Source organism: Camellia sinensis, chromosome 13 (genome assembly GCF_055761805.1).
Source record: "Camellia sinensis isolate YWXY chromosome 13, ASM5576180v1, whole genome shotgun sequence".
NCBI lineage: Eukaryota > Viridiplantae > Streptophyta > Magnoliopsida > Ericales > Theaceae > Camellia > Camellia sinensis.
The window spans coordinates 132,753,014-132,780,273 of NC_138973.1; the positions used below are offsets into that span (position 1 = coordinate 132,753,014).

Sequence of the window (27,260 nt, forward strand, 5' to 3'; positions counted from 1 at the left end):
CATGACAAATAGAGGGCCACAAAGTGACCAAATAGAAGCCAATGGTTATGTCCCCCAAGGCATGAGGCTTCCGTAGTGGTACTTACAAAACATAATTGTTTATAAAATCATTGTCAAATAATTTCTAAAATTTAAACAAACATATTCATGGGTTTCATTTTAGACAAACAGAGTTCAAAAAATAATCAACGTAATTGAAATATTAATATAATTTATAAAACATAAATTACGTAAAATAAATTATGATAACTCCAAATACACGTAAAATATATTATGGTGACTCAAAGTATAATACAACTCACCTTAATGTTAATCCCTCACCATTTCTTCTTCATTCACGGAAATTTTCCCTTTTTATGGACAGACTGCATCTCCTACTGCTCCTTATATTTATTGAAAACATCTTTTCAGGCACCATTTCCTTTCCCTCTAAGCAACCATGTGGTATCACCACGTGGCCCCCTTTTTCGCTGCATGCTTATCTATAAGGATAAGCTTCTGACTCGTTTTTTATTTTTTTGTTTTGTTCTATTTTGTTTTTGTTTTTTTTCTTTTATTTTCTTTTCTTTTCGTTTTGTTTTGTTACATTATTTTCAAATGTATGAGTGCATTGGTATCTCAATTATTAAAGGGGGTGGCAGTGATATTGCAAGAAAACAGGGGGGTATGAGTGTAATTCGCCCTTAATTAATTGATAATATCTTTATCGGTAAAGAAATATGGGAACCTCATATCTTTTTTGGGTGAACCTGAATAGAACCTCATATCTTTTTTGGGTGTATAAATATCGGAACCTCGTATCTTTGTTTGGGTGAAGGTGAATAGAACCTCATTATCAGAAATGGAGAATTTGACGAACGCAGCTCTTGAAGCTCCTCGAGATTTTGAAAACTTCTCTGCACTCAATTGTATCGATCTTTCAAGCCCAGACATTCTTAACTCTGTTTCTTTACTCAAACAGGTATACACACACGCACTCTCTCTCTCTCTGGTTTTTTTGATTGATTGATTATATACGGATCGGAAAATTATTAGTTGGTGTGTAGCGTCATGTGATCAATCACAATCCACACAATACAACCAACCAATAACATGTCCGATTGTTGATGTTTGGTGCTTTAAGCACGATCAGATTATAAGCGGTGTTCAACTTGGGATCTTATTGGCAAATTTACACTTTTGCATCCTATACTTTACCTACAAACTGAGATTGTGGTAAAAATATAAGGTTGCATCTTATAGTTTACCTTCAATCTCATTTGATCCGTTCAACTTTTAATTATCTCACTCAGCTACTCTATTTTGAGTCAAGTTGCAATTAGGCTCAATCTTATAATAGCATTTGAAAAATTAACACAAAAATTAACTTGGATGGGTTTGGATTATAGATTTGGATAGAGATCTAGAAATCGAAATAGTTGGTGAAAATATAACTATATTTCATTTATATTTCACTCTTTTTGTTTTTTTTTTTTTTTTTTGAAATCTCTATCCAAATTGATGATCTAAAAGTGTGAGATTTTAGGACTGTACCTGGATCGTAAGAGCTAGAGCGGAAGGACTAAAGTGAGATTGCGGTAAAAATATAAGGTGCTAAGTGTAATGAATATTTTTGTGATTGTTCTCTGCTCGTTTTGAAACGCCGCTTGTATATGTGGGGCCAAATTATAACTTGATTCAAAGTCTAGGGATTGACCGGAACGATTAAAAGGTCAAGGGGAAAGTGAGATTGAATGTTAAGTGTAGGGGTATAAACTGTAATTGATTCTTATGCCACTATTTGTTTGGATTATGGGAAAGCAAAGTAAAATTTATGAATTTTCATAGGTTTTGAACTATGGAAAAAATAGAAAACTTATTTTAACCAACCCAAATAGTATTGTGAACAACCTATTGAATCAAATATTGAAATCCCATTTATGAATTGAATTTAGGATAAAATGTCATTTTTTATGCTTCTCTTTTAAACTTAACATTTACAAAAATTAGTCAATTTTCTGTACAGTGAAATGTGGATGATCAAGAGCTTTTGACTGCAATGTCATTATTAGTTTTATTTTTTATTTTTTATTTTTTTTTGAACCATAAAAATAGCCAATGCCATTAGGTTAGTTAGTATTTAGTTGCTCAATTGTGTTACCATTTCTTTGTATGAGTCAGTCATTGAACTAAAGTACCCTATTGTTTTATTTTAATTTCTCTCTTTTTCACACACACCGTTTTTTGTTAATTGGTTTTTATATCCTGGCTTATCCTTTGCTTCCTCTCTTTTCTACAGGCATGTTTGGATTCTGGGTTTTTCTATGTGATCAATCATGGAATCAGCCAGGAATTTATGGATGAGGTTTTTTACCAAAGCAAAAGTTTTTTTGATCTACCAGTAAGTGAGAAAATGAAGGTTCTTAGAAACAAGAAACATCGAGGTTACACTCCCCTTTTCAATCAAAGTTTGGATCCTGGCAATCAAATACATGGTTTGTTCTGCTATCATTTTTCTAGTGTCATACTACTTTTTAGCAATAAGCAGAAAAGTGAATATCAGATCAATATGATGTTTTTTTTAATACAAGTTGACATCAATTGTATAGCTTGGTATGTGCATGACATGTATGTGTATATATATGTATATATTGTGCTTGTACGATCATGCGTGTCAAGAAGTGGCTTGAGTGCTAGGAAAATTAGACTTTCGCCTAACATCCCCACATAGTAAGAGGCCTCACTTTTATATAGTTTAATATGATAAATATAAATTTGCAATCACACTAACTGTTGAAAAAGTAGGGATAGTTGTCTTAAATTTGCATTTGGAATTTTTGTACAAGATGATATCAATGTTTAAATTTGTTTTGGGAATTGAAAGTTTTAAATTAAGTTTTGCAAGCTGAAGGGAGCACTTCAATTGATATATTGAATAATTAAAGAAAACTAAAATTTCTAATGCATCCATGATTATAAAATTTCCCCTTCCAAACACACATTAATGTGTACTAATTGGGCCTTTTTTTTTTTTTTTTTTTTCTATAACAGTTGCATTGCAAAGAAAAAAAAAATTAAAATGGATAAAGTTCAACCTAAGATTGATTAAGTCATAAGAAACAATAAGTGAACTACCCACAATATCAATTACAAATGATATGTTAGAACACTTGAATGTAATTTGTAATTTTGCATTTGAAAAGAAAAGAAAAATATATTTCAAATGAAGATCTTAAAAAGGCTTCATTTATGTTTTTTATGCCTTAGGCCTCGAACAAACTTGAGCCTATATGCATTCATATATGTTCTTGTTTACATAATTATATTGTTGCCTTCCTACTTCGAGATGCCGCCCACATTGTTTTATTTTTTATATTGTTCCATTCTTTTCTTCTTCTAGTTGATCCATTTTTCTTGATTTATTGTTGTTTAAATTTAAACTAATTATAATAGAGAGATCCTTGTTGCATAAAAAAGAAAAATATTGATTATCCTATTTTACGGATATAGGAGATTATAAGGAGGGATATTACATTGGAATAGAAGTACCTGAAAACGATCCTGACATAGAAAAGCTATTATACGGACCAAATGTCTGGCCCCCTTCTGGTAAGCTACAAAATCCATTCAAGTCTTAAGAAAGTGCGAAGTATGAGTAGTTCATGCCATGTCCCAATCATCTCTCTCTCTCTCTCTCTCTCCCAAACACACACACACACACACACGCGCACACACACACACACACACACACATCAGAGCTTAATTCAACTTGATGTGATTTAAGCATTTGAGCATTCTTTGTGGTATTGGTTTTGTAATCAGTATTAACCCCTTTTTTCTTTTGGCCGTTTGAAAGATGTCTTGCCTGGATGGAGGGAAACTATGGAGAAATATCATAGAGAGGCACTGTAAGTTTTGTTCAAGTTTAATCTTTTTGTAATGAACTTCATATACTACTGGCAGATGTATTTGCTGCTTTGTATCAAACATTATAACTCTCCGTGCAGCAAATAGAATTATCTTGTCTTGTTTTGGTGTCTAAGCAGAAATGCTGCATCATATTATTTTCTCGTTGTTATCTAATATGAATTCCCTATTGTCAATTTAAAAGTATTGCATTAGACTAATAAATCTTGGAAAATATCACATTATGGGAAGGATAACTTCATATCAAATATTGGAAGTTCTATATATACTAAAGAAAGGCTTAGGGATGTGAGCTAAGAGCATAGACCGAAGAACTGCAGGAGAGAACTCATACCTTTATCCCATCTGGTCTTGATGGCACAGTTTGGTGGGTCCTGCAAAGCTTGGTTGACGAGTTTGTCTGTTGTAATTATACGAGCTCATCCCTTGCCATGAAAATTTTATGGTGATGGATGATAATAATATTCTAAGACCATGAAGATTCATATTTATATATATTTTCATTATGAAAACATGGCATGTATTGCTTTTTAATCTATATTGTCCAGAATTTTTAACTTCAATTCTTACATGTTTTCCCAATCACTTGATACATTTTTGGTGATGCAAATTAGCATAAAATATGCTGCATAACTTGAGGAATAATAACAAAGAATTAGGTTGAGTGAATTGTTTTAGCCACTGAGGTATATTTCTAAACACCATTGTTAAATTGGGACATGTATAAAACCAATCCAGATAGTTGTTCTATTGGGAGTTGTTCTCCTTTCGCACTAGAAATTCATTTGTAGAAAAATAGCAATTACCTATCATTCCATTTAAGCCTTGTGACTTGTTCGGCCATGATTTCATGCTTTCAGTTTTATATATATGACATTGTTCATATGATTGTTTATATGCATACTAGGGAGGTGGCAAAAGCAATTTCAAGGATCATAGCTCTTGCACTTAACCTTGAGGTTGACTTTTTTGATAGACAAGAAATGCTTGGGAGGCCTATTGCAACCTTGCGTCTGCTACACTATGAAGGTGAAAATTAAATTGAAGATCATGGAATTCTAATGTAATTGATGTCACCTGTATCATGACAAGTGTTTGGTTATTCTTCAGGTAGTGTTTCTGATCCGATGAAGGGATCATATGGAGCAGGTGCACATTCTGATTTTGGTTTGATAACGCTCTTGGCAACAGATGACGTCTATGGTCTCCAAGTACTGATATAGTTAAGAATTTGAATTGTATTTCTAATATATTTTGTGAGAAAGGGATTGTGATCTTTTCAATTTATTACAGATATGCAAGGATAAGGATGCTAAACCTCAGAAGTGGGAATTTGTAGCACCATTAAAAGGGTTAGTAAATAGAATCTTCAGAGACTTGATTGGTTCCAAAGGCACTGCCTAGGATTGGTTTTCAGTTATCAAAAAATAAAGGAAGAAAACTTTACATAATTCTGGACAATATTAGACACCTTTATTGGAGCTAGTGTAAGTTTTCTACACGCTTTTGTGATCATGCGCTGAGGTTAAATGAAAGGGACCATATATTACATTTAGATGCTACAATTTGACGTAGAATGAATCTTTTACTATATTATTAGCATTTTCTTACTGTCTTGATGTTTGAAATCTAACTTTCAGAGCATTTATAGTGAATCTTGGTGACATGCTAGAGCGCTGGAGCAACTGTATTTTCAGGTAATGTGCATTTGCCAAAGTTCCTAAATGATGGTTTTGTAGCTTCATGACAATCAGTCGGATTATTATTATTATTATTATTATTATTATTATTATTATTATTATTATTATTATTATTATTATTATTATTTTCCAATTGTTTATTGTGAGATAATATTGAGTACGATATGGGACATTGCCTTCTTTAGAGCAAAAATTGCAGAACAATAATTTCTCATTGCCACCACCATGAATGCCAATTTTTCTAGTATGTGGTCTGAGTGTTGGGATTATAATTTTATGGTACTTGGGTATTTGTGTTCACTTGCTTAATTTTGTCCAGGTCCACGTTGCATCGAGTGCTGGGTAATGGTCAGGAGAGATATTCTGTAAGGCCCCTTTAGAAGCTTTTGAATGTTGTCTAATTGCATAGCCTACAAGGGATGTTGATAATGAAAAGTTTGCCGCCTTATGCAATATTATCGTCTAACGTACACAATGGCCCTTTTTGTTTTTTTGCTTTCATTTTATTCGATTTATTTATATTTATTTATTATTATTATTTTTTCATTGAGCAGATTGCATACTTTGTGGAGCCTAATCACGATTGTCTTGTTGAATGCTTGCCCACCTGCCAGTCGCAAGAGAACCCTCCCAAGTAAGTATCAATTGAACACGGATAAACTGTTCATACCTGCATTGATCTAAGTATGAACACACATTAACCATCGATAACTGCAACTGATCTGAGTACGCATGATCACAAATTAATTATCACCCACACAATGACGTGAGGACCATTGACGTCATAATTACGTGCAACATATGTGGACAAGTGGGAACCTCTAATTGTACTCCAAAACAATGGTTGGATCCCCCTTCCTTTGGACACCCCATTATCGAATTTAAATTTTGTTGATTTTCTTTGAACACCCCAATTAATTCCCACCGTACCCGCACCCGTCCAACCTATCGGCGAGCTACCCAGCGCACCAGTGCCACCTCCACCACCCCTTCCTTTCCCTCCCCTTCTCTCCCCACCGCCTGCTGCCCCTTCCCCGTGCTCCCCAATACCCCCCTCTCCTTCTTCTTGATGCCCCCCACCTCTCTGCAACACCCCACAGCCCTCCCCTGACCTTTTTCTCAAACCCTAACCCAAACCACATCACCCACCATCGCCAAGGGAGAGAGAGAGAGAAAATGGGTAGGAGGTGGGCAACAGAGGGGGGAGCCATGGGGGAGTTGCTTACGTGGGGGGAGGAAAGAGGAGATGGTGTAGATGAGCCTTCAAGGTGGTACCGAGGGTGGGTAGGGGGCTGGGGGACGCGGGAGGGTCTAGCCGGAGCTGGTTTAGGGTTGTCTTTTTTTTGTAATTTGACATAGAGGTCAAATGGTATTAAAAAGGGGGAAAAATTCACTTTTACTCCTTGTGCTTTGAGTTTGGGGCACTTTACCTATCCGTGATTCAAATATAGATGGTTTAATTAATAAAATTTGTGATTAATTTAAGATTTAAGTGTATAATACCAGAGATAAAGAGGATTAATGTTAACGGATGTTAGATTGCAATTTAGTCCAAACCATAATGGGGCAAATATGCCTATATTTAAATCACATGTGGGTAAAGTGATCTGGCCTCAAACGATAAGGGGATAAAGTGAAATTTGAAAAAAAATACCAAATTTGGGATGTCTAACAATATCTTTGGGATGCATTTAAAGGCTCCCTGGATAACTGAGTTGGTTTCTAATTAAAATTTAAAACCTTTTTGCATTAATAAAAATGCATAAAGGATATGCTTGACTTCTTTGTTTTCGTGAAGTTTCTCTATTTTTTACTGCTTCTTTTCCACCAGGTTTCCTCCTATCAAATGTGAAACTTACATGCTCCAGCGGTACAAGGATACTCATGCTGCTCTCGAGTCATACGCAAAATGATTCACCAAACTCTGTTGTCAATATTACTGGGATTTTTGTTTCAAGTGTAGAACACAGAGGTTAGCTCCTTCCTGCTACAGTTTGTATGGAAACAGGTTCTCTTAGTTGAATATTGGAGAAATATCATGTAATCTTTTTTTGGTTGCAAATGTAATGTTGATATATATGTAAAACATATATGAGAATATGCGAAATATTTATTAAAATTTAAACTTTTTTTTATATATTTTATTTCTACATTATTTGATCAATTGCAGGATTTTTATTTTGTATGCTACATTTACATTTGAAAGAGTTCACAAAGCAAATAATTAGGTTATGTTGTGCATTGTGGAGAAAATAAGTTTTCGCTATGGACCTATATTTGGTTAATATATATGTTCCATTTATTTGACATTTGATTAATGGTTGTAATTGCCAGAAGTTACACTACTGTTTCGTAATGTTTTTGTTTTTAATTTTTATTTTCATTTTCTGGAAAATGCAAAATAAATATTTTTGCAAATTATTTATTACTGGAAATGATTTTTGTGAAAATTTTCTAGAAACAATTCACTTTAAAAAAAAATTAAAGTGACTATGTATCCCATCATGTGTTTTATAGGTTATTCGTGTAATTTTCATTCAGATGACTTGTCTCCATGTGAATTGGACCACATTGTTGTCTCTAGGGATGGCAATTTGAAACCAACCCGACGGGGATCCCCGATCCCGACCTCGATTTAAGCGGTTTTTTTCCAAAAAATACCCCCGACAGGGAGAAGACGGTACCTGAAAATCAATCCCCGATCTGTTTCGGGCCGGGGACGGTGATCAGTGTTTAAGCCCCGGCCCGGCCCGATCCCCGACCCCGTCCCCGTCCCCGGCCCCATCCCCGAATTCCCCCCGAAGTAAAATTACTTTTATACCCCTTATATATATATATATATATATAAAACCAAACCCGTATCCTCTCACACTCACTCTGTTAACTCTGATATATCTCTCCCTCTGTCACTCTCACTCTCATCTCAACTCTCTCTCTCTCGTTGTTTTCTCTAGCCCTGACCCCCTCTCTCTCACCGACGGCGAGCCCCGACCGCCCTCTCTCTCACTAACGGCGAGCCCCGATCCCCCTCTCTCTCACCGATGGCGAGCCCCGACCGCCCTCTCTCTCACCAACGGCGAGCCCCGACCCCCCTCTCTTCTCTCCACACGGTATCTCTCTCTCTCTCTCACAGATCTCCTCTCTCTCTCTCTCTCACATGGATCCGTTGGTTTCAGATCTGTTGGTGGTGATGAAGATTTGTTGTTTTGATTTTTTTTTTTTTTTTTTGATGTTCTTGATGGTGGTGATGAAGATCTGTTGTTTTGATTTTTTTTTTTCAGATCTGTTGGTGGTGATGATCTCTTGTTGAGATGTTGATTTTTTTTTTTTTTCTTTTGATGATGTTGTATTTTTGGCTGGGGATTTTCGGGGTCGGGGAAACCTGATCCCCATTACGGGGCGGGAGTGGGGGCGGTAGTTGGTTCCCCGTCGGGGATGGGGACGGGGACGGGGGGAAGTTCTGCCATCTGGGATCGGGGACGGGGAGGGTGATCCCCGGCCCCGCCCCGCCCCGTTGCCATTCCTAGTTGTCTCATTTGGGCTCACCATATTCTTATTTTGAGTGTGTTTTGAATCTGTCCAACTGCTATTTCTCCTATTCCAATGGCTATATTTGCTCTCCAATGGTCAAATGAAGATGAGGGATTATAAATAGAAAATCTACATTCATCTACAAGTGACAGAGAGGATAATCTCCAAAAGAGGAGAAAATACAATAATTTTATACTATAACTTTCATTTCATCTCTATGAGCTTTAATTGTTTGAATCCAACTCTTTAGGAGTTTTATCGTACAAAATGCTTTACGCATTTTTTTATTATCTACAAATCATCTATAAATGGTTGTTATACCCATGAGCTTCATTATGAGTCTTTGAGAGAGAAACACTTGAGAGATTTGATAACACCAAAAAATGGGCTGTTTTGGTGAGTTTGTTTTTTGGGATTTTTGGAACAAAATTATTGTTGTAAAAGTCTTGCAAGTATCCGGTAAACTTGCTGGTGAAAATCTATTAGATGAATAGTGAAAATACTCGAGGGGGAGCCTTGAGAAGTGGATGTAAACTTGGATGGAAACCAACCATTATAAATCTTGTGTTTGCCTTCTCTCTCTATCTCTCCTTTATATTTATAATTGCTGCTCTGTTGTGCTTTGACTTGATTTGCTCACACACATTATTGCTCATATTTTATATGTTCATTCTTTTATTTTGCTTGAGCAAGTTAATTTTATTGAATTATTTTATTTTAAGTTATATTTACCAACTTAATTTCCCCCCCTCTTGTGTTGTCAACGTGGTGTGACACTATGAAAAAAAGTTCAACCTTGCTCTGTTTGTTACATATATAAGCAAGTTCAAATTAAATTTTTAGGCTTGTTTAATAAACCCAGTAAGAGCTCAACTCTACTTGTTACATATATAAGCGAGTTCAAATTAAATTTTTAGGCTTGTTTAACAAATTCAAGAAGAGTTCAACTCTGCTCAGTTTATTACATACATAAACAATGTCAAACCAATCTTTTGAGCTCGCTTTATAAATGAATCACTCAAGATTCAAGTCAATTTTTTTCTTCATTATTGAGTTTCAAGCCAAACTCGAGCATAACTTCATTATTAAGTTTCAAACCAAAATCGTTCATTATTGAGTTTCAAACCAAACTTTATCATTTTTCTTCATTATTAAGTTTCAAACCAAACTTGAATATAATTAATATTAAGGAACTGAGCTGAGCTCAAGCATTAATTAGTATAAATATTCAAGCTCAACTCAAACTTTTCTTTTTTGAGCTAGATAAACAAACCAGTTCAGCTCAGCTCATTTGCCACACTGGCCACTAAGAACTCACAACTACGAACTGAGCTGAGCTCAAGCATTAATTACTATAAATATTCAAGCTCAACTCAAACTTTTCTTTTTTGAGCTTGATAGACAAACGAGCTCAGCGCAACTCATTTGCCACACTAGCCACTAAGAACTAACAACTAAGGGAAATAGGTCAATGGGGGAAGATACAATTTACCTTTGGGCCAAAGAACACGGGGATTGATTTATTAAAAAACACTGTATTCTATTACAATTACACATAGAAGGCAGTTAGGCTGAAAATCTTTTGTCCAGCTCTGTCGCTCTCTCATATCCTTCTATTTTGAACTCTCTCTATGATACAATTCAAGTGAAGCTTAGCATCAAAAGTTAGTAATACATCTTGAGAATGACAAGCTTGGCATTCCAAATCCTCAATTGAGGCAAGTGGTTGATTCTACAAGTACCACCGCATCGGATGCTTCACAGGTCAGTTTGAATTTCTCCATATTTCCACAGCTTTTGTGACTTCATAGAGACTACTAAACTGGTAGTGAGTAGCAAGTAGAGACTGAAGTTGACAATGTTTAAACTAAAACTAACCTTTCATCCAACCCGACTCTTACTGTCATTGTTCTAATATAAACTCTAAAGGTTACAACACCACAAAAACCGAAACACCATGATTGGAATGTAGAGGGAAAAGGAGAGACGCCAAACAAGAATATATAAGACTCTGAAGAAACACACTACATTAACTACTAGCCATAGTTTCTGCTCACAATTCAACAATTCATCGGAAGCTTCTGTAATTGGGAGTATACATGCAGCTTTCAGCGTACTTCACTAGAATATCAGGCCGAGGGAGATGCGTTGCCAACCCTAGGAAACATTGTGAAAGTCATAAAAATAAACATGCTTCAAGGGGCAATTACAGCGGAGGTAAGACACATGAAGCAACCAAAGGTACACTTACTAACTCACCAAGTTCATATGCTTTAGCAGCCACATTAGCAGCAATGTGGCCAGAGATCTTTTTGATATTAGAGAATGGTGAATAGATCAAACCCTTGCCCAAATTCTCTTTTGTTACTTGCTCAGCCAAAGCCTCTTCTGTTACAAAGGAAAGTAGATGATTCAGATACAAAGGTTAACCATTCTATCTATTTGTCGTGCGTATCGCCTAGAATTGCAATTTAATAGGTTTCACCAAAAGTTTTCCGTAGTGCTTCACACATGATTATGGGCAACCCAGTGTAAAAAACTTATGTTAAAAGGATATCTAGAGAGGGCAAGATGTACAGAGACTGTTTCAATGACTTGAACCTGCGCCACCAGGGACGCTAATGGCAAATCGCCCTTACAAAACCAGATCACACATCAAGGGAATAAAACAAACACAAGGTGTTTTTTGAGTTTACATTCTATTGGAATCTGAGTAAACATCTTAGAACTTTTTCTAAAGAGTGTCGATTCATTATTTATGACTTGTTTAGCTATGTGACCAAGGGAAAGGGAAAAAAATAATAAAGCATAGGTAAAATGAAATAAGTTAAAGGAATGAATTCCTTGCTCTTCAATTAGCAAGTAAATTGTATTCAACTTATAATGTATCTAATTATGTAATATGTAGTGCACTTACAGGCTGCCAGAAGCATTTCATCGTGTGCACGAATTGCACTAGAGATGACCAAACCCAAACCAAATCTAGGGAAAATATATGCATTATTTGCCTGAATTGATCACTAAAAAACAAAAAAACAAAAGGCGCCATCAAAATCAGTTTTTAGTATCCATCTCAGATGTATTAAGTATATAACACCAAAAAACTAGAAGTATAAAGTAATAGAACCTGGCCAGGTAGATAGAGTTTGCCATTGTATTCGACAGGGTCAATTGGACTTCCACTGGCAAAAATTGCATGTCCCTTTTTTAGAGTAGAGAAATTTATTAGTTTTGTATTTAAATCCAATCATACATTACTTTGCATCGAAACATCAAATTATAGGATAAGAAAAAATGCATAATTTATTTTTACCTGACTCTAGCTATAAGCTTCTTCAGCTGTGCACTCAGATTGCGAGGTTGGGTTGGAGAGAGCCATAATGAGAGGTTTCTGCATGCCATTCATTTAGAATCTTATTATAAAATTTTGGAGAGAGAGAGAGAGTACCTCATTGAAGGAGGCCATGGCCTCAATCACCTCTTTTGTGAATGTTCTTCCCACTCTAGATGAACCAAATGGACTTCCAAAGGTACACTCACTAACTCACCAAGTTCATATTCTTTAGCAACTACATCAGCAGCAAATGTGGGCCGAGATCTTTCTGATATTAGAGAATGGTGGATAGATCAAACCCTTATCAAAGTTCTCTTTTGTTACTTTCCCAACCAAAGCCTCTGTTGTTACAAAGGAGAGTAGATGGTTTAGATACAAAGGTGAACCATTCTAGCTATTTGTCGTGCCCGTTTGCATAGAAGTAACTTCAATTAAATAGGTTTTGCCAAAAGTTTTCCATTGTGCTTCGCACATGATTATGGGCGGCCTAGTGTATGAAGCTTCTGCTAAAACAGGGATCTAGAGAGGATAAGATGTACATAGTCTTTCTTTCATTTTTAAAGAGACTATGTCTATGACTCAAACCTGTGCTACTAGGGATGCTAATGGCAAACCTTACCATTGAGCCAAATCGCCCTAACAAAACCAGATCACACATCATGGGAATAAAACAAACACAAGGTGTCATTTAGTTTACATTCTATTGGAATCTAAGTAAACATCTCAAAACTTTTTCTAAGAGTTTATTCATTATTGATGCCCTATATAGATATGTGACCAAAGGAAATGGAAAAAAAAATAAAGCAAAGTACAATGAAATAAAATAAAGAAAAGAATTCCTTTCTCTTCAATTAGCAGGTAAATTGTATTCAGCTTATAATATATATAATTATGTTATATGTAGTGTACTTACAGGCTGCCAGAAGCATTTCATCATGTACACGAATTGCACCAGAGATGACCAAACCTAAACCGAATCCAGGGAAAATATATGCATTATTTGCCTGAATGGATCACAAAAGAAAAAAGAAAGAAGAAAAGGCCATCAAAATCAGTTTTTAGTATCCATCTCAGATGTATTAAGGATTTTACACCAAAAAACTAGAAGTACAAAGTAAAAGACCCTGGCCAGGTACAAGACTTTGTCGTTGTATTCCATAGGGTCAAATGGACTTCCACTGGCAAAAATTGCATGTCCCTTTTTTGAGAACAAAGAAATTTATTAGTTTTGTATTTAAATCCAATCAGACATTACTTTACATTAAAGCATCAAATTATAGGATAAGAAAAAATACATAATTTATATTTACCTGACTCCAGGTGTAAGCTTCTTCAGCTGTGCACACAGATTGTGAGGTTGGGTTGGAGAGAGCCATAATGAGAGGTTTCTGCATGCCATTCATTTAAAGTCTTGCGAGAAAATTTTGTATAGAGAGAGAGAGAGAGAGAGTAGCTCATTGAAAGAGGCCATGGCCTTGATCACCTCTTTTGTGAATGTTCTTTCCACTCCAGATGAACCAATTAGAACTGTCGGCTTGATAGCCTGATGACATTTGAAAATGAAATAGAGTCCAACAATCACTGAGAACTATCTTCTTATAATAAAATATAGACACAAAGGGAATGCATCAAACCTTGACAACATCTAAAAGATCCTTAGCGGGTTCACGTTCGGGAGCCCAAGGTTATGATTAATCCCTGCAACAGAAATCACATGCTATGATTAATGCAAGACACAAGTGCCAAAAAAGGTAAAAATGGAAACAAAATAAAAATATGAACAGTCATGATCGACTAAATATCCATCATTTAGCAAGGAACGTTCACTAGACTTTTGACTACCTTTGAGTCCACAAGCCAGATCTTCTTTTGCATCTCTTCCAAAGGAGCTTTGGTCTATAACAGACGAATAAAATAAGAGAATCACCAAGCAATCGTGAGAATATATATTGTATATATGGTATGATTGTGTAAAAATAGGAATCTTTGTATTTCCTTTTTCATTTAGGCTATATAAATCAATGACCTCTTTGTAAACAATACACAATTGAATATACAAATTCTTTTAGAATAGTTACATGGCATCAGAGTCGTGTTCGTAACCTTAGTGCTGTTATCTTCCGCAGTTGTCTCTAGTCAATCTCTGTGCTTGCAAACCCTAGCATCGTCATTTGCCTCAGCCGTCAGTCTGTGTGCTCGCGAGCCCTAGCCGTCAGTCTGTGTGTTCGCGAGCCCTAGCACAGTCGTCTCCCTCAGTCCTTTCTGCTGAGTCTTGTCATCGCATCGCCATCGTGTCCCTCAGTCATTTGCTTCGCCTCGTCTTATCTCTACTTCGTCTCATCTCGGATTACATTGTCATGACCACTGTATCTTTCTCTCTCTCTCTCTCTCTCTCTCTCTCTCTGCTCGTGTAGCTTGGTTTGGTTTGGGGTTAATAAACTCAAAATTTATTTTAGATTTATTATTGTTTCACCCAACACCTTCTGAATATTATAATTCTATAACCCTTGTTTCATTATAATGTTGGACACTAAAACCCAAGCTATCAAGTGCAAACTCACTGGTAACAATTATGCCTATTGAGCCAGTGTTATGAAGAACTTCTTTCTTGGTCAAAAAAAATAGGGATATGTTTCTGGTTCTGTTCCTCAGCCATTGGACTCGAAAGCGGAAGGATATCTGACTTCCTGTGATACCTGGGATTGTGATAATGCCCAAGTTCTGACCTGGTTTCATAATTTTGTGGATGACCGTATTGGAATGATGTTTTCTAAATATAGTACTGCCAAGAAGGTATGGGATTATTTACTGGGTGTTTATCAGCAGTCCAACTTTGCCAAGCGGTATAAGTTGGAAATAGCTATTCAGAGTGCTCATCAACGAGATCAGACTATTCAGGATTTCTATATTGAGATGACAAGTCTCTGGGATCAATTGGCTCTCATGGAACCATCCAGCCTTAAGGTATTAGACACTTGTGTTGAGTTTCGAGAATAGGGTCGTTTAGTGTAGTTCTTAACGGCTCTTTCCCCCCAATGTGAGGCTATCCGTGGTGGCACCCTTCATCGGTCTCCTCTTCCCTTTGTGGATGCTATTGTTCATGAGCTCCTCTTCGAGGAAACCCATCTTAAGACGGCCAACCAGCCTCTGTCTCCATCTATCTTCTTGGCTCCTACTCAGCCTCCTCCACTGTCAAACCCCTCTCATCAGCTTCAGGTCACTGCAAAGCCCAAGAAAGGGCCACTAGCCTCTGATGAGTGTGCTTTTTGTCATCAGAAGGGACATTGGAAGTACAATTGTCCCAAGAAGGGTCGTCAGTCTGCTCAGTCTTCTCAGCCATCTCAGCCATAGTTCTGAGGTCCTGCTTCGAGTACTGTTCACCCTCCTACTGCTTATGTTGCTTCTACTCCAGCTTTTGATCCTGACTTGGCGTCCTTGAATGGCCAGATTGCCCAGCTTCAGCATCTTTGGTCCATCTCTCAGTCATCTTCATCTGCCTCTGCTCTTACCTCTCGTCATTCAGGTTTGCTTGGGTCCTCTTCAAGTATTCCTTCCTCTGTCTGGCTTTTTGATTCTAGTGCCTCTCATCATATGACTCCTCACCTTCCTTACTCCAAAACTAATGGGTTTGGTATGTCTGTCTTATCTATTGGGTCTGCCTTATCCTCTGCTATGTCTACTGTTACCATTTCCTATGTTTTTTATGTTCTTTAATTGTCTGTTAGCTTACTTTCTATCAGTCAGCTTGATGCTTTTGGTTTTGATGTTATCTTTTCTTCTTCTGTCTGTTGTGTGCAGGATCGGGTGTCCAAGAAGCAGATTGGGACCAGCTGTAGAATTAGAGATCTCTATGTGGTGGAAAGTCTGCATCTTCCTTTTTCTACCTCCCCCGTTGCACTTTTATCTTTTCAGTTAGATTCTCAGTCGAGTCAGTTTTATTTATGGCATTCTCGCTTAGGTCATTTGTCTGTTGACCGCTTACGGTCTTTAGCTCAGTCAGGATTATTAGGTAAAGTTTCTCCTAGTCAAATTAATGAATGTCGAGGGTGTAAATTTGCTAAAATGACAACTTTACCTTTTAATAACAATACTTTTATTTCTGCTTCCCTCTTTTCTCTTGTATATACTGATGTCTGGGGCCCTTCTCCTGTTCTCACTAAAGGGGGTTCTGCGTACTATGTGTCCTTTGTTGATGATTGTAGCCATTATATCTGGGTTTATCTTATGGCTCATAAATCTAACTTCTACCAGATATATCATACCTTTCTGTCTATGATCACTACATAGTTTGGGGCCACAATTAAAATACTTCGGTCTCACTTGGGTGGGGAATACTTCAAAACTGAATTATGTGAGTATTTGGCTCTATTGGGTACCATTCACCAAACCTCCTATACTGATACCCCTGTCCAAAATGGTCGTGCTGAGCGTAAACACCGTTACCTCCTTGAGACGGCTCAATCTCTTCTTCTTTCTGCCTTTGTTCCGGCACCATTTTGGGGTGAGACAGTTCTTACCGCGGCTTTCCTCCTTAATCGCATGCCAACTTCCCTACTCTCCAATCAATCCCCTTATAAAGCTATGTATTCCCAACCTGTCAATTATTCCTTCCTACATGTCTTTGGGTCTACTTGTTTTGTCTTCCTTCCTCGTAAAGATAAGACCAAACTCAGTGCCTAGTCTGTCTTGTGCGTCTTTTTAGGTTACAGCCTTACTCAAAAAGGCTACCGTTGCTATGACCCTATCTTTCGTCGCCTTTATGTCTCCCATCATGTTGCCTTGCTCAAACGTCTATCTTACTTTCAGCTTCCCCCTCTCACTGCTCCTGTTTCCAAAAAAGATTTGGTTCACATTGACCCATTTTCTTCTGAGGTCCCGTCTGGTGAGTACATCTCCACTGTTCCTTCTGAGGCCATTCCGACTTCTCTATCTGCGTCACCCATAGCTCTTTCTCCTCCTTTAGCTACTTCTTCCCCACCATTGTTGGTCTATTCTCGTCGCCAAGCTCCCCCAGCACCAGTTGTCTCTATTCTTGTTGCTGCTTCTTCTGCTTTTGACGACTCTGATCCTGCTATGCACTAATATTCTACTTGTGAGCATCGTCCTCCAAACAAGTTAGGTTGGTCCAATACATGTTTTTTTTGCTTCCTATCGTAGTTTTTTGTCTGTTATTCATTCTTTTTCAAAACCACAGTCTTACATGGAGGCTTGTCAGGATCCTCATTGGGTTCAAGCTATAGAGGATGAGTTGTTTGCCTTACAGAAGACTAACACTTGGGAGTTGGTTCCTTGGCCTTCTGGCAAGAATCTAGTTGGTTGCCAATGGGTCTATAAAGTCAAGACTCATTCTGATGGTTCTCTCGAGCGCTACAAAGCTCGCTTGGTTGCCAAGGGTTTCTCACAGGAGTATGGTATTGATTATGAGGAGACATTTGCCCCGATTTCCAAGATGACCACTGTCCATACCTTGATTTCTATTGCTGCTATTCGACATTGGCCTCTCTATCAAATGGACGTTAAGAATGCTTTTCTTGATGGTCATCTCACTGAGGAGGTCTACATGCATCCTCTTGGTCTTTTTCACTCCTTTGGGCAGGTTTGTCATCTCCGGCGTGCTCTGTATGGTTTAAAGTAGTCTCCTCGTGCTTGGTATGATCGCTTTCAGACTACCGTTTGTAGACGTCCCCGAACGCCCCGGGAGGGTGAGCTCCCGTTCTGTTCATTTTGGGGTCACTACAGCTCGGACTCGATTTGTGTCACGGTTCTTAATCTTGAACCAAAAGTCCAAATCTGGCAAATCGTTTTGAGAAACAGATTTTTGGAAAGGAGTGCCAAACATGGACTGCTTTTCCAGATACAGAGTCGCCACCTAAATATTTTAAAATGAGGAATTTAGGAAACCCTGACTTGGTGCCGAAGGCCACATGTCCGTCATCACCGGAGTTGTCTTGGCTCGGGAGCTAGGGTACGATTGGGGAAGGTCAGCTATGAGCACCCCCTCTCGCCCGATCCGAAGATCGGCCTCTACTAACCGTGATATCCGTTTTTGAAAACGTTATGTGTTCTTAAACCAATTATTAGCCTAGCGTTACTGTGTTATGTGCGCAGCAAACAAGTATAGACTAGATTGCCTAATTTGGAAATAAGCATTGCATATCCGTTTGTCTTAAAAAAAAAGGTACTTTGGAATTTGCTACTCGCAAGTAGGCTAAAATACGGATTTCAACGAGTTTTTCCAACTCAAACAACCCAAGCTTCACCTATAGGCATTCAAACAATTTATAACACATAAGCATCTAGCCACATGGTAAGCATACTATCATGTTAACATTCACACGCATGCGAGATGCTAAAGCATAAATACTTACATCGTACTCCGTGCCAAAACAATAAACTAGTTAGCAAACATGCATGATCCTAGTTCATGTCAAGTTGACTAATGCAACACATGCAAGATGCAATTAGAGTAGGCTCGGCTAATCTACGATGACATGTGAAATGCAACCAATTGATGCACGTATTCAATTTGGAATTGAAATACAAATGCAGTTAGCATGATGTACCGAGCCCGGTGCATGCAGGACAAATGAATGAATGCACGCATGCATTGCATAAGGTATGCTAATCTAAACATGCCCTAATCTACCATCATAAGCAGGTAAATAAAAGGGAAGAAAGAAATGGGGGTTGGAAGACATTCACACACTCACCCACACTTATTACAGATTTGCCCTCGCTCGGAGGGACCAAATAAATAATACAAATTAATTAACTGCGCAAGCTAATTAAATATTACAAATTGCCTAATCAGTTAACAAACTAATTTAAACTAGGAAAAGCAGTAAACCGCCTCGGGAGGAGAGTCAGATGCAGCGCATGCTCGGGTCCTGCTCGGGAGTGCATGGACATGCATAGTCTGCCTCTGTTTTCCCTGCTCTGCCTCTCTGAAGACTGCCAAAGTCTCAAGGATGCTTCTCTGGATACTGGGAATCACCACCGGTTGAGTAGAATTACCACCGGCAGTGAATTGTGGTCACCGGCACAAAATGAATCCATCGGCTGGTGATTTACTGCTGGTCGGCAATGAATACTGCCGGTCGGCAAAGAATGCCTGCAGAACCTGCAACTCACAGCAGCAGAGGACAGAACTTGCATGGCAATACAATTCAAGCAATGTATGCACCAGTCATGTCCCCTATCATGTTAATGACTCAAAGGGACATGCTCCTTGGTTCTCGGACCATCAATCGCGCATTCCCATGCGTGATGGCCCAAGGGACCAAGTGTGTACACTTTGATGTCAAATGAAATGCAAACCAAACAAACGAACTAAGGCCCAATTCCTATCACCAAGTCAAGGAACAAGGCATCCATGCAAGATGCAATGCAACCTAGGCATGCAAGCTAAGGATGCAACATGGCATGACAAGACACTTATGCAAGCATGCAAGCAAACATGAGGCAATGCAAACTGATGAAAAGGTGGACTTATACATGATTTAGGCAACTCTAAATAGGCCCAAAACAATAGCCATAGTGCTATAAAATGAGGGCTAAATGACATGCAAACATGCATGCACACAAGGACCAACACTTAAGCATAAAAAGGCAATTCCCAAGCACACTTGAAAGAGGCATAACATGGACTAACGGCATGCCAGGTAAGCATTGAAAATCATGTTACAAAGGGTATTAAGCCAATTAAACAAGACAAACAAGGCATGCAAACGAAACCAAAAACCCAAGACAAGCCAAGGGGCTTAAACCAAGACTAAATCAACCAAACCTTACAAGGCTAAGAGGACTTAAAATAGGTCTAGTGCAGACCTAAACAACACCCAAGGGACACCTAGATGACATCTAAATGGCTCAAAATCAAAAGCATGCACAAAGACCAAAACATAGAGCATGCAAGTCAAGCTTCCAAAGCTTCAAAGAGGTATCCAAAGCAAGCATACAAGCATGTCAAAGGGACTGAAATTATGCTATAAATGATGCCAAATCATTAGAATAAAGCAAGTAGTGCATGCTACATACTCACACACTTGAGGCCAACAAGCCAAAATGCAAAGGGGGCATATAATGCATGCGATGGCCGACCCAAACAACTATGGACAGACCTCTAGCATGGCAAAATAAGCACACAAGCTTCACAAAACTAGTCCTAAAACATGCTCGAACAACGGTTTACAACCTAAGGCATGTTAACGCCTAAACATGGCATTACAAGGTAGATATGCTAAGCATGCATGGTGTACCAAAACCAAGTAAAAACAGAGGCATATTATGATATAATAGGCACAAAAAACAGCCAAGGCATGGTCAATACACACTCTAACATGATGCTCCCTCAAGAGGCCAAAAAGGGTCCCTTTCAAGGACAACAAGGAGAGGGGGTGGCCCTCCCCTTTTGGAGACTTCAAGACACCATCTCCGCCACTGAAATCCCTCAAGATTTCAGTGGTGAAGAGGCCCAAACACCAAAGTCTCGAAACGTGCACAAAAATAGCACAAAAAGGAGCCTTACAAGGCTTAGGAGGGGTCAAACAAACCCAAACCACAAAATACTCTTAATAAACAATCAAGAGGGCCTAAAAACAGAACTTTTTTGTATTATACACTAAGCACAAAAACAGTTCTAAGATAGGTAAAAAAACAATGCGAAAATGGGGAATATAAAGTCAAGTTTCTTACCCTTGAAGACTTTCTTCACAAATGGTGGACCAGCTGGTTCTTCAAGCTCAAAACCACTCAAGAACACCAAGAACAACCTCTTAGAACCTCAGTAGCTAAAGGAAGGTGAAGCACTAGGTGTTTGTGTGCAATAGTATGGACTAAAACACCTAGAACACACACAATAGGGAGATATAGAGATAGGATATGTATGAAACCCTAACCCTAGAACTCAAACCCTGAAAATGGCTGTCTAAAATGTCTAAAGTGTCTACCCTTAAAGCCAAGAGAGAAGACCCTCTCTTATAGAGTTTCTTGTCTTGTAAAGCTTACAAGACAAGCTTCTAAAGAGGGAGATCCCTCCATACACGTGTATGGAGGGGAGCCAAATGCAAGACAACTGTGATAAAATATCTGCAAAAGCAGATGCACAGTAGTCGGCTGGCCAAAGATGCCATTTTGGCAAAAAAGAGTGCCGACCGGCAACAAAGAATGCCGACCGGCAATAAAGATTGCCGATGGAAGCAAAAACCAGCCGGTGGCCTCTGGCCATGGCCGGTGGCATGTGGGGATGCCTCACAAGGCATTCCCTGCCCCTCCAAGGCAAAAAGCAAGTGTTTGGTGCAAAACCAGACACTGAACAGTCAAGTTCGGAGATCCTGAGGCAAGGTGCGCAGCCGAGACCTCCGGGAACTCCAAATGAACATAAACAGGGGTAATCACCAAGTGTTCTAATGGTGACGTCCAAGTCTTGAGGACGGTCAAAAATGGGGTGTCTACACCGTTACCGAGCTTGGGTTTCATCCTTCTGCTTCTGACTCTGCTTTGTTTCTAAGACATACCTTGGCTAGTTTTGTTGCTCTCCTACTTTATGTGGATGATATGATCATCACTGGATCTGACTCTTCTACTATCTCTGAGATCAAGCAACATCTCTTCCGCACCTTCAAAATGAAGGATCTAGGTCCATTGCGGTATTTTCTTGGTATTGAGGTTGCCTCTTTTCCAAAGGGCTATTTTCTGTCTTAGGCCAAGTATGCTAATGCGGTTATTCAACGTGCCGATCTTACTAATACACAGGTTTCTGATACACCTATTGAGCTTAATGTGAAGCTCAACTCTACTGATGGTGTCCCTCTGGATTATCCCACGTTCTATTGCGAGCTGGTGGGTTGTTTAGTTTATTTAACTGTTACTCGCTCTAATCTTGCTTATGTTGTTCATGTGGTTAGCCAGTTCGTTTCTGCTCCTCGTTCTATCTATTGGGCTGCTTTGGTTTGCATTCTTCGCTATCTCCAGGGTACCATCTTTCAGGGCTTGTTGTTGTCCTCTACTTCCTCTTTAGACCTGGTCGCCTATGTTGATTCTGATTGGGCTGGTGATGTTAATGATCTCAAGTCAACCTCTGGTTTCTATATGTTTCTTGGCGATTCCTTGATCTCTTGGAAAAGCAAGAAAAAAGCTGTTGTTGGTCGCTCTACTGCCGAAGTTGTGTACCGTGATATAGCTCATGCTACTGCTGAACTTGTTTGGCTTCGTTGTCTTCTCTCTGATTTGGGTGTACCTCAGTCTTCTCCGATCTCCCTCTGTTGTGACAACTGCAGTGCAATTCAGATTGCCCACAATACTGTCTTCCATGAATGGATGGAACACATTGAGATTGATTGTCACTTTATCTGACAGCATCTGCAGTCTAGCTCTATCTCGCTTTCTTTTGTCTCCTCGTCTTTGCAACTTGCGGACTTCTTCACCAAGACTCACACTACCACTCGGTTTCAGTTTCTTCTTAGCAAACTCTCAGTGTTTTCTGCTAAAACACCTTGAGTTTGAGCAGGGGTGTGAGAATATTTATTGTATATATGGCATGATTGTGTAAAAATAGGAATCTTTGTATTTCCTTTTTCTTTGTATTTTCTTTTTCAGTCCTAGGTTTAGGCTATATAAATTGATGACCTCTTTGTAAACAATACACAATTGAATATACAAATTCTTTTAGAATACTTACAGCAACCACACGGAGGGTTTCTCTAGACATACTTTAAGAAATAACCTGAAGATAAAGTTCACATGGAAGCAAATGATTACCTGTTTTGACATCTCAAGAGCTATAAGTTCTGCTATTCCAGTTCCAACCTACAATTCAGAGGACTAGAGTGAGATAGATAAAAATAATTTTGATTATGCATTCTTCTGTTGATGACCGATGCTTGATGATCTTGAAGCAGGCTACTGGAAAGGGATGACAAAATAAGAACTTGAAAATTAAAACTGCCTAACCAAAAATATCCTTCCTCTCTCTCTCTCTCTCTCTCTTGACTACGGGTAGGGGGCGGAGGGGGGTGAGTGAAATGCAAGACTATCATTATGCTCAAAACTGGGACTACTGAGAAACAATTAGAATGAATGAGGCCTCAATATGAGCGAGAGAGGGAATTCTTCTGCACGAGCCTGTAGAGAGAAAATAGGTCTATAGTGTGAATACATTAATAAGTTTCCACTGAAGTTATTAGCTGCCCAATATTTCGACCTGCGCTGTCCCATGCTCCATATATTTAGTTTTTGATTTTCCTTAGAATGACAAAATATAGATGAGATGAAAGAAGTAAAGCAGCAATTAGATTCTTACTTCCCCAGCACCAAAAATAAAAATGTGTGCTCAGCCAAGGTACCGCCAACTACTCCAGTACTGCAATAAGACCTGCAAGAACCACAGATGCTGTCCCCTGCAAAATTTAGACAACAACACAGGATTCCAAACCTGGATATCACCATGTTGCCATATACCTGGATATCATCACTGAAGAGAAGATGAGTAGAACCATATTTCTCTAGCAGCTCAAAAGCATTGTGGTTTGCAAAATCTACAAACTGTAAAGTGATGGTAAGAAATCAAACCAATATTAGAACTGCATTAACAAGATTAAGCTTTGAAAAAATTCAAACTAAAGCTGCAATCCAAACATGGTATAAAAAATTTTCTTAAGAATTTGTCTAGTTGAAAAAATTAGGGTTTTTTTTTTGGATTTCTAAACTTTCAGATTCATTATTTCTTCTTAGCTTGTGTGTTCGAAGAGAGATATATAGAAGCTCCCAATGTAATAAAGAAATAAAATACTTTTGAGGGCATTTTGATCATTGAAATGAAGGGTAAAAATGTCAATTTAAACATCTATAAGGGAAATTCTATTTCCACACACGTAACACTTAATGAAACTTTATTTTAATGACGATTATACCCTAAAATAAAATGACTATAATGGACGTCAAAATACACCTTTAATATTCTATTTCAATTTTCTTTATGTACATCTTTTTAAAACAAAAAAATCTCAGAATTTTCAAAAGGAAAACCTTTGGCTAGGTCACAGTAAATGTGGATGTAAATGGAAACTGCTTCATACCCATTTCTACACACTCCTCTCATCAACAACAATTGCAAATTCCATGAATTCCCCCGAAACCATTTCCATTTTCTCCCTCTATTTTCGTCTACTTTCCTAAGAAAATTCAATTTTCTTGACATAAGTATGCAGTTCAAGCGATTCACGGCCTCGAGCTCTTTGTCTAGCTCTTTTGAATAGAACCCATCTCAAGACCTCGTTGTTCTTCTTGAAGTTGAAGGGTGATAATCTAATTTTTTGCTACTACTATTTGTATCCACACAATACAATTTTTATAAGATCATGGGCAAGTTTGATTGTTCAGTCAAGTTTAAAACAAAATGGTAAATGCAATCACAAAATGGAAAATAAGAGATACCTCACCTTCAACAATGCAATGGAGGGTCATAATGGTGTTGTCAATGGAATAGAGGTCTTCAATGGAAGACTGTGGTCTTCACTTTGACTATGGTTTTCTTTGTCTGGAATGGAATTGTAGTAATGGCTCTTCAATTTTCAACAAGTTTGTAAAATGAGGGTTGAGGTAGTGTGGGTACAATGGTACGAGTGAATGGTATAATTGAAACATTTGCTGTTTGGTAACACTTACGTTTTCAGTTTTCTGTTTATATTTACAAAATTTAAAAAACTCAAATAAAAACTTGTTTGATAAAATTTTTGATTTATAAATCAGCGGTCTCAGTTTATAAATTTGGCCAAAAAATGAAAACACAAAAAATGTGTTTCCGTTTTGAGTTTTGAGTTTTTTTTTTTTTTCACCACCCAACACTAGCCACCACCTGCCACCATTTTCCATCACCGTCTTCCGCCACTACCACCCACCACCCACCACCACCACCACCACCTACCACCACCACCACCACCTACCACCACCACTCACCACCCACTTGCCACCACCACCACCACTCACCACCCACCTGCCACCACCAGCCACCACTCGCCACCACCACCCACCCCTCGCCACCACCACCACCACCCCCACCACCCACCTACCATCCACCCGCCACCACCTATCACCCGCCACTACCATTCACCGCCCGCCACCTACTTGCCACCACCACTCACCACCCACCTGCCACCATCATTCACCACCCACCTGCCACCACCATTCACCACCTGCCGCCACCACCTACCACCCGCCACTACCATCCACCGCCCGCCACCTACTTGTCACCACCACTCACCACCTACCTGCCACTACCAGCCACCCACCACCACCAGCCACCTGTCACCCACCCGCCACCACTACCACCCACCACCCACCACCACCACCACTACCACCAACACCCACCACCCACCCACCACCCACCTACCACCACCACCCACCACCGCCACCATCACCACCCACTCGCTACCACTTACCACCCGCCACCGTCACCCACCCCCCACCACCACCACCACCCACCCGCCACCACCACCACCACCACCCACTCGCTACCACTCGCCACCGTCACCCACCCACCCACCATCACCACCCACCACCCACCACCCACCACCACCTGCCATCCGCCACCGTCACCCACCCACCCACCATCACCACCCACCACCCACCCGCCACCACCAGCCATCCGCCACCCACCTGTAACCACCACCCGCCACCCACTCGCTACCACCCACCACCCGCCACCGTCACCCACCCACCCACCACCACCACCACCCGCTATCCGCCACCCACCTGCCACCACCACCACCACCCGCTATCCGCCACCCACCTGCCACCACCACCACCACCACCCACTACCCACCGTCACCACTTTCCACCACCGTCTTCCGCTGCCACTTGCCATTTCTCATTCTTTTTTATATTTTTAATTTTTTTTAAACATTTTGTTAATTACCAAACGTGTTTGTAGTTTATGTTTTTCTAAAAATAAACAAAAACTAGTTTATAAAATTTTTGTAAATATAAACTGAAAACGTAAACGTTACCAAACACACCCGTGTATGGATTGAGAAGAATAATTAATAATCAAATTAATAAGTGTGTGCATTGAGAAATGATATGCACTGAGGTAAGTAGGTGTGTGAAAATGGAATTTACCCTTTATAAGTATTATAAAGGTAAAAATGTCATTTTAAGTTAGTTATCATCATTTTCCATTGGAGCTTGTATTTACACACTAATAATAATCTCAAAACACATCATTAAAGTCTTTAAATATTTATTACAATAATAGCCTTAAGTAAAATTACTATTAAAGACAATCATGGTCATCAAAGCAAATACACACCTCAAAATGCAAAAATTCTCATTGCACACCAAAGTGTTGAAAACGCTATACCATCTTTTCTCCCCTACTTCCGTAGATTAGTTATTCTAATAGTCATGATAGCTCCTTGAAGTTTTTGGCTTGAAGATTTGGCATTCAAAAAAGTAAAGTTGCAACCAAGTAAATGATGAATCCATCTGGCATTGATGAGCACACCAACGAAAAGGTGAGGGTGTGTTTGGTTCAATTTTTAAATCAATTTTTCAAAATCCAAAATCCAAAACCCTAAACTCTAACAAATTTCAATGGAGATTTCCAATAATAAATAAAAATCCTAAACCCTAAGAAATTTCAATGGGGATTTCCCCCCTCAAAAAAAAAAAAAAAACCTTAAACTATAAAAAATTTCAATGTGAAATCTAGATTCCTAACCTTTTTATGGCATTCAAAAGTGATTCCTTTGATGAATACCCAACAATTGCAAATTTTTGGGATGATAATGCAC

At 38.8% G+C, this 27,260-nt stretch overlaps 1 protein-coding gene and 1 pseudogene across 5 annotated transcripts; one reads left to right on the forward strand and one right to left on the reverse strand.

Moving 5' to 3' along the window:
• The first annotated feature begins 386 nt into the window (after positions 1-386).
• LOC114285443 (azadirone synthase LFS-like) lies at positions 387-7,743 on the forward strand. 5 transcript variants are annotated; one of them, XM_082903420.1, is made up of 11 exons: positions 387-961; positions 2,279-2,474; positions 3,490-3,588; positions 3,836-3,887; positions 4,814-4,935; positions 5,017-5,117; positions 5,200-5,258; positions 5,547-5,603; positions 5,926-5,971; positions 6,161-6,240; positions 7,438-7,743. In XM_082903420.1, the coding sequence occupies exons 1-11, from the start codon at positions 842-844 to the stop codon at positions 7,517-7,519; spliced, it is 1,014 nt and encodes a 337-aa protein (XP_082759546.1). In that variant the 5' UTR covers positions 387-841; the 3' UTR covers positions 7,520-7,743. The 5 variants fall into 5 exon arrangements, 4 of the variants coding, with proteins under 4 accessions (XP_082759546.1, XP_082759545.1, XP_082759548.1 ...); XR_014349581.1 differs by having other exon boundaries at positions 507-961; positions 5,926-6,073; XM_082903419.1 differs by lacking the exon at positions 5,926-5,971 and having other exon boundaries at positions 507-961.
• Positions 7,744-11,092: 3,349 nt separating this feature from the next.
• On the reverse strand, positions 11,093-24,933 carry LOC145789276 (NADP-dependent malic enzyme-like; annotated as a pseudogene).
• Between the last annotated feature and the right edge of the window lie 2,327 nt (positions 24,934-27,260).

Bases quoted from the DNA above. Each gene is read 5' to 3' on its own strand.
- LOC114285443 (XM_082903419.1), top strand. From the start codon at position 842: ATGGAGAATTTGACGAACGCAGCTCTTGAAGCTCCTCGAGATTTTGAA. The intron at 5,259-5,546 runs GTTAGTAAATAG...TCTAACTTTCAG, and splicing joins TTTGTAGCACCATTAAAAGG to AGCATTTATAGTGAATCTTG. The intron at 5,604-6,160 runs GTAATGTGCATT...TTCATTGAGCAG, and splicing joins TGGAGCAACTGTATTTTCAG to ATTGCATACTTTGTGGAGCC.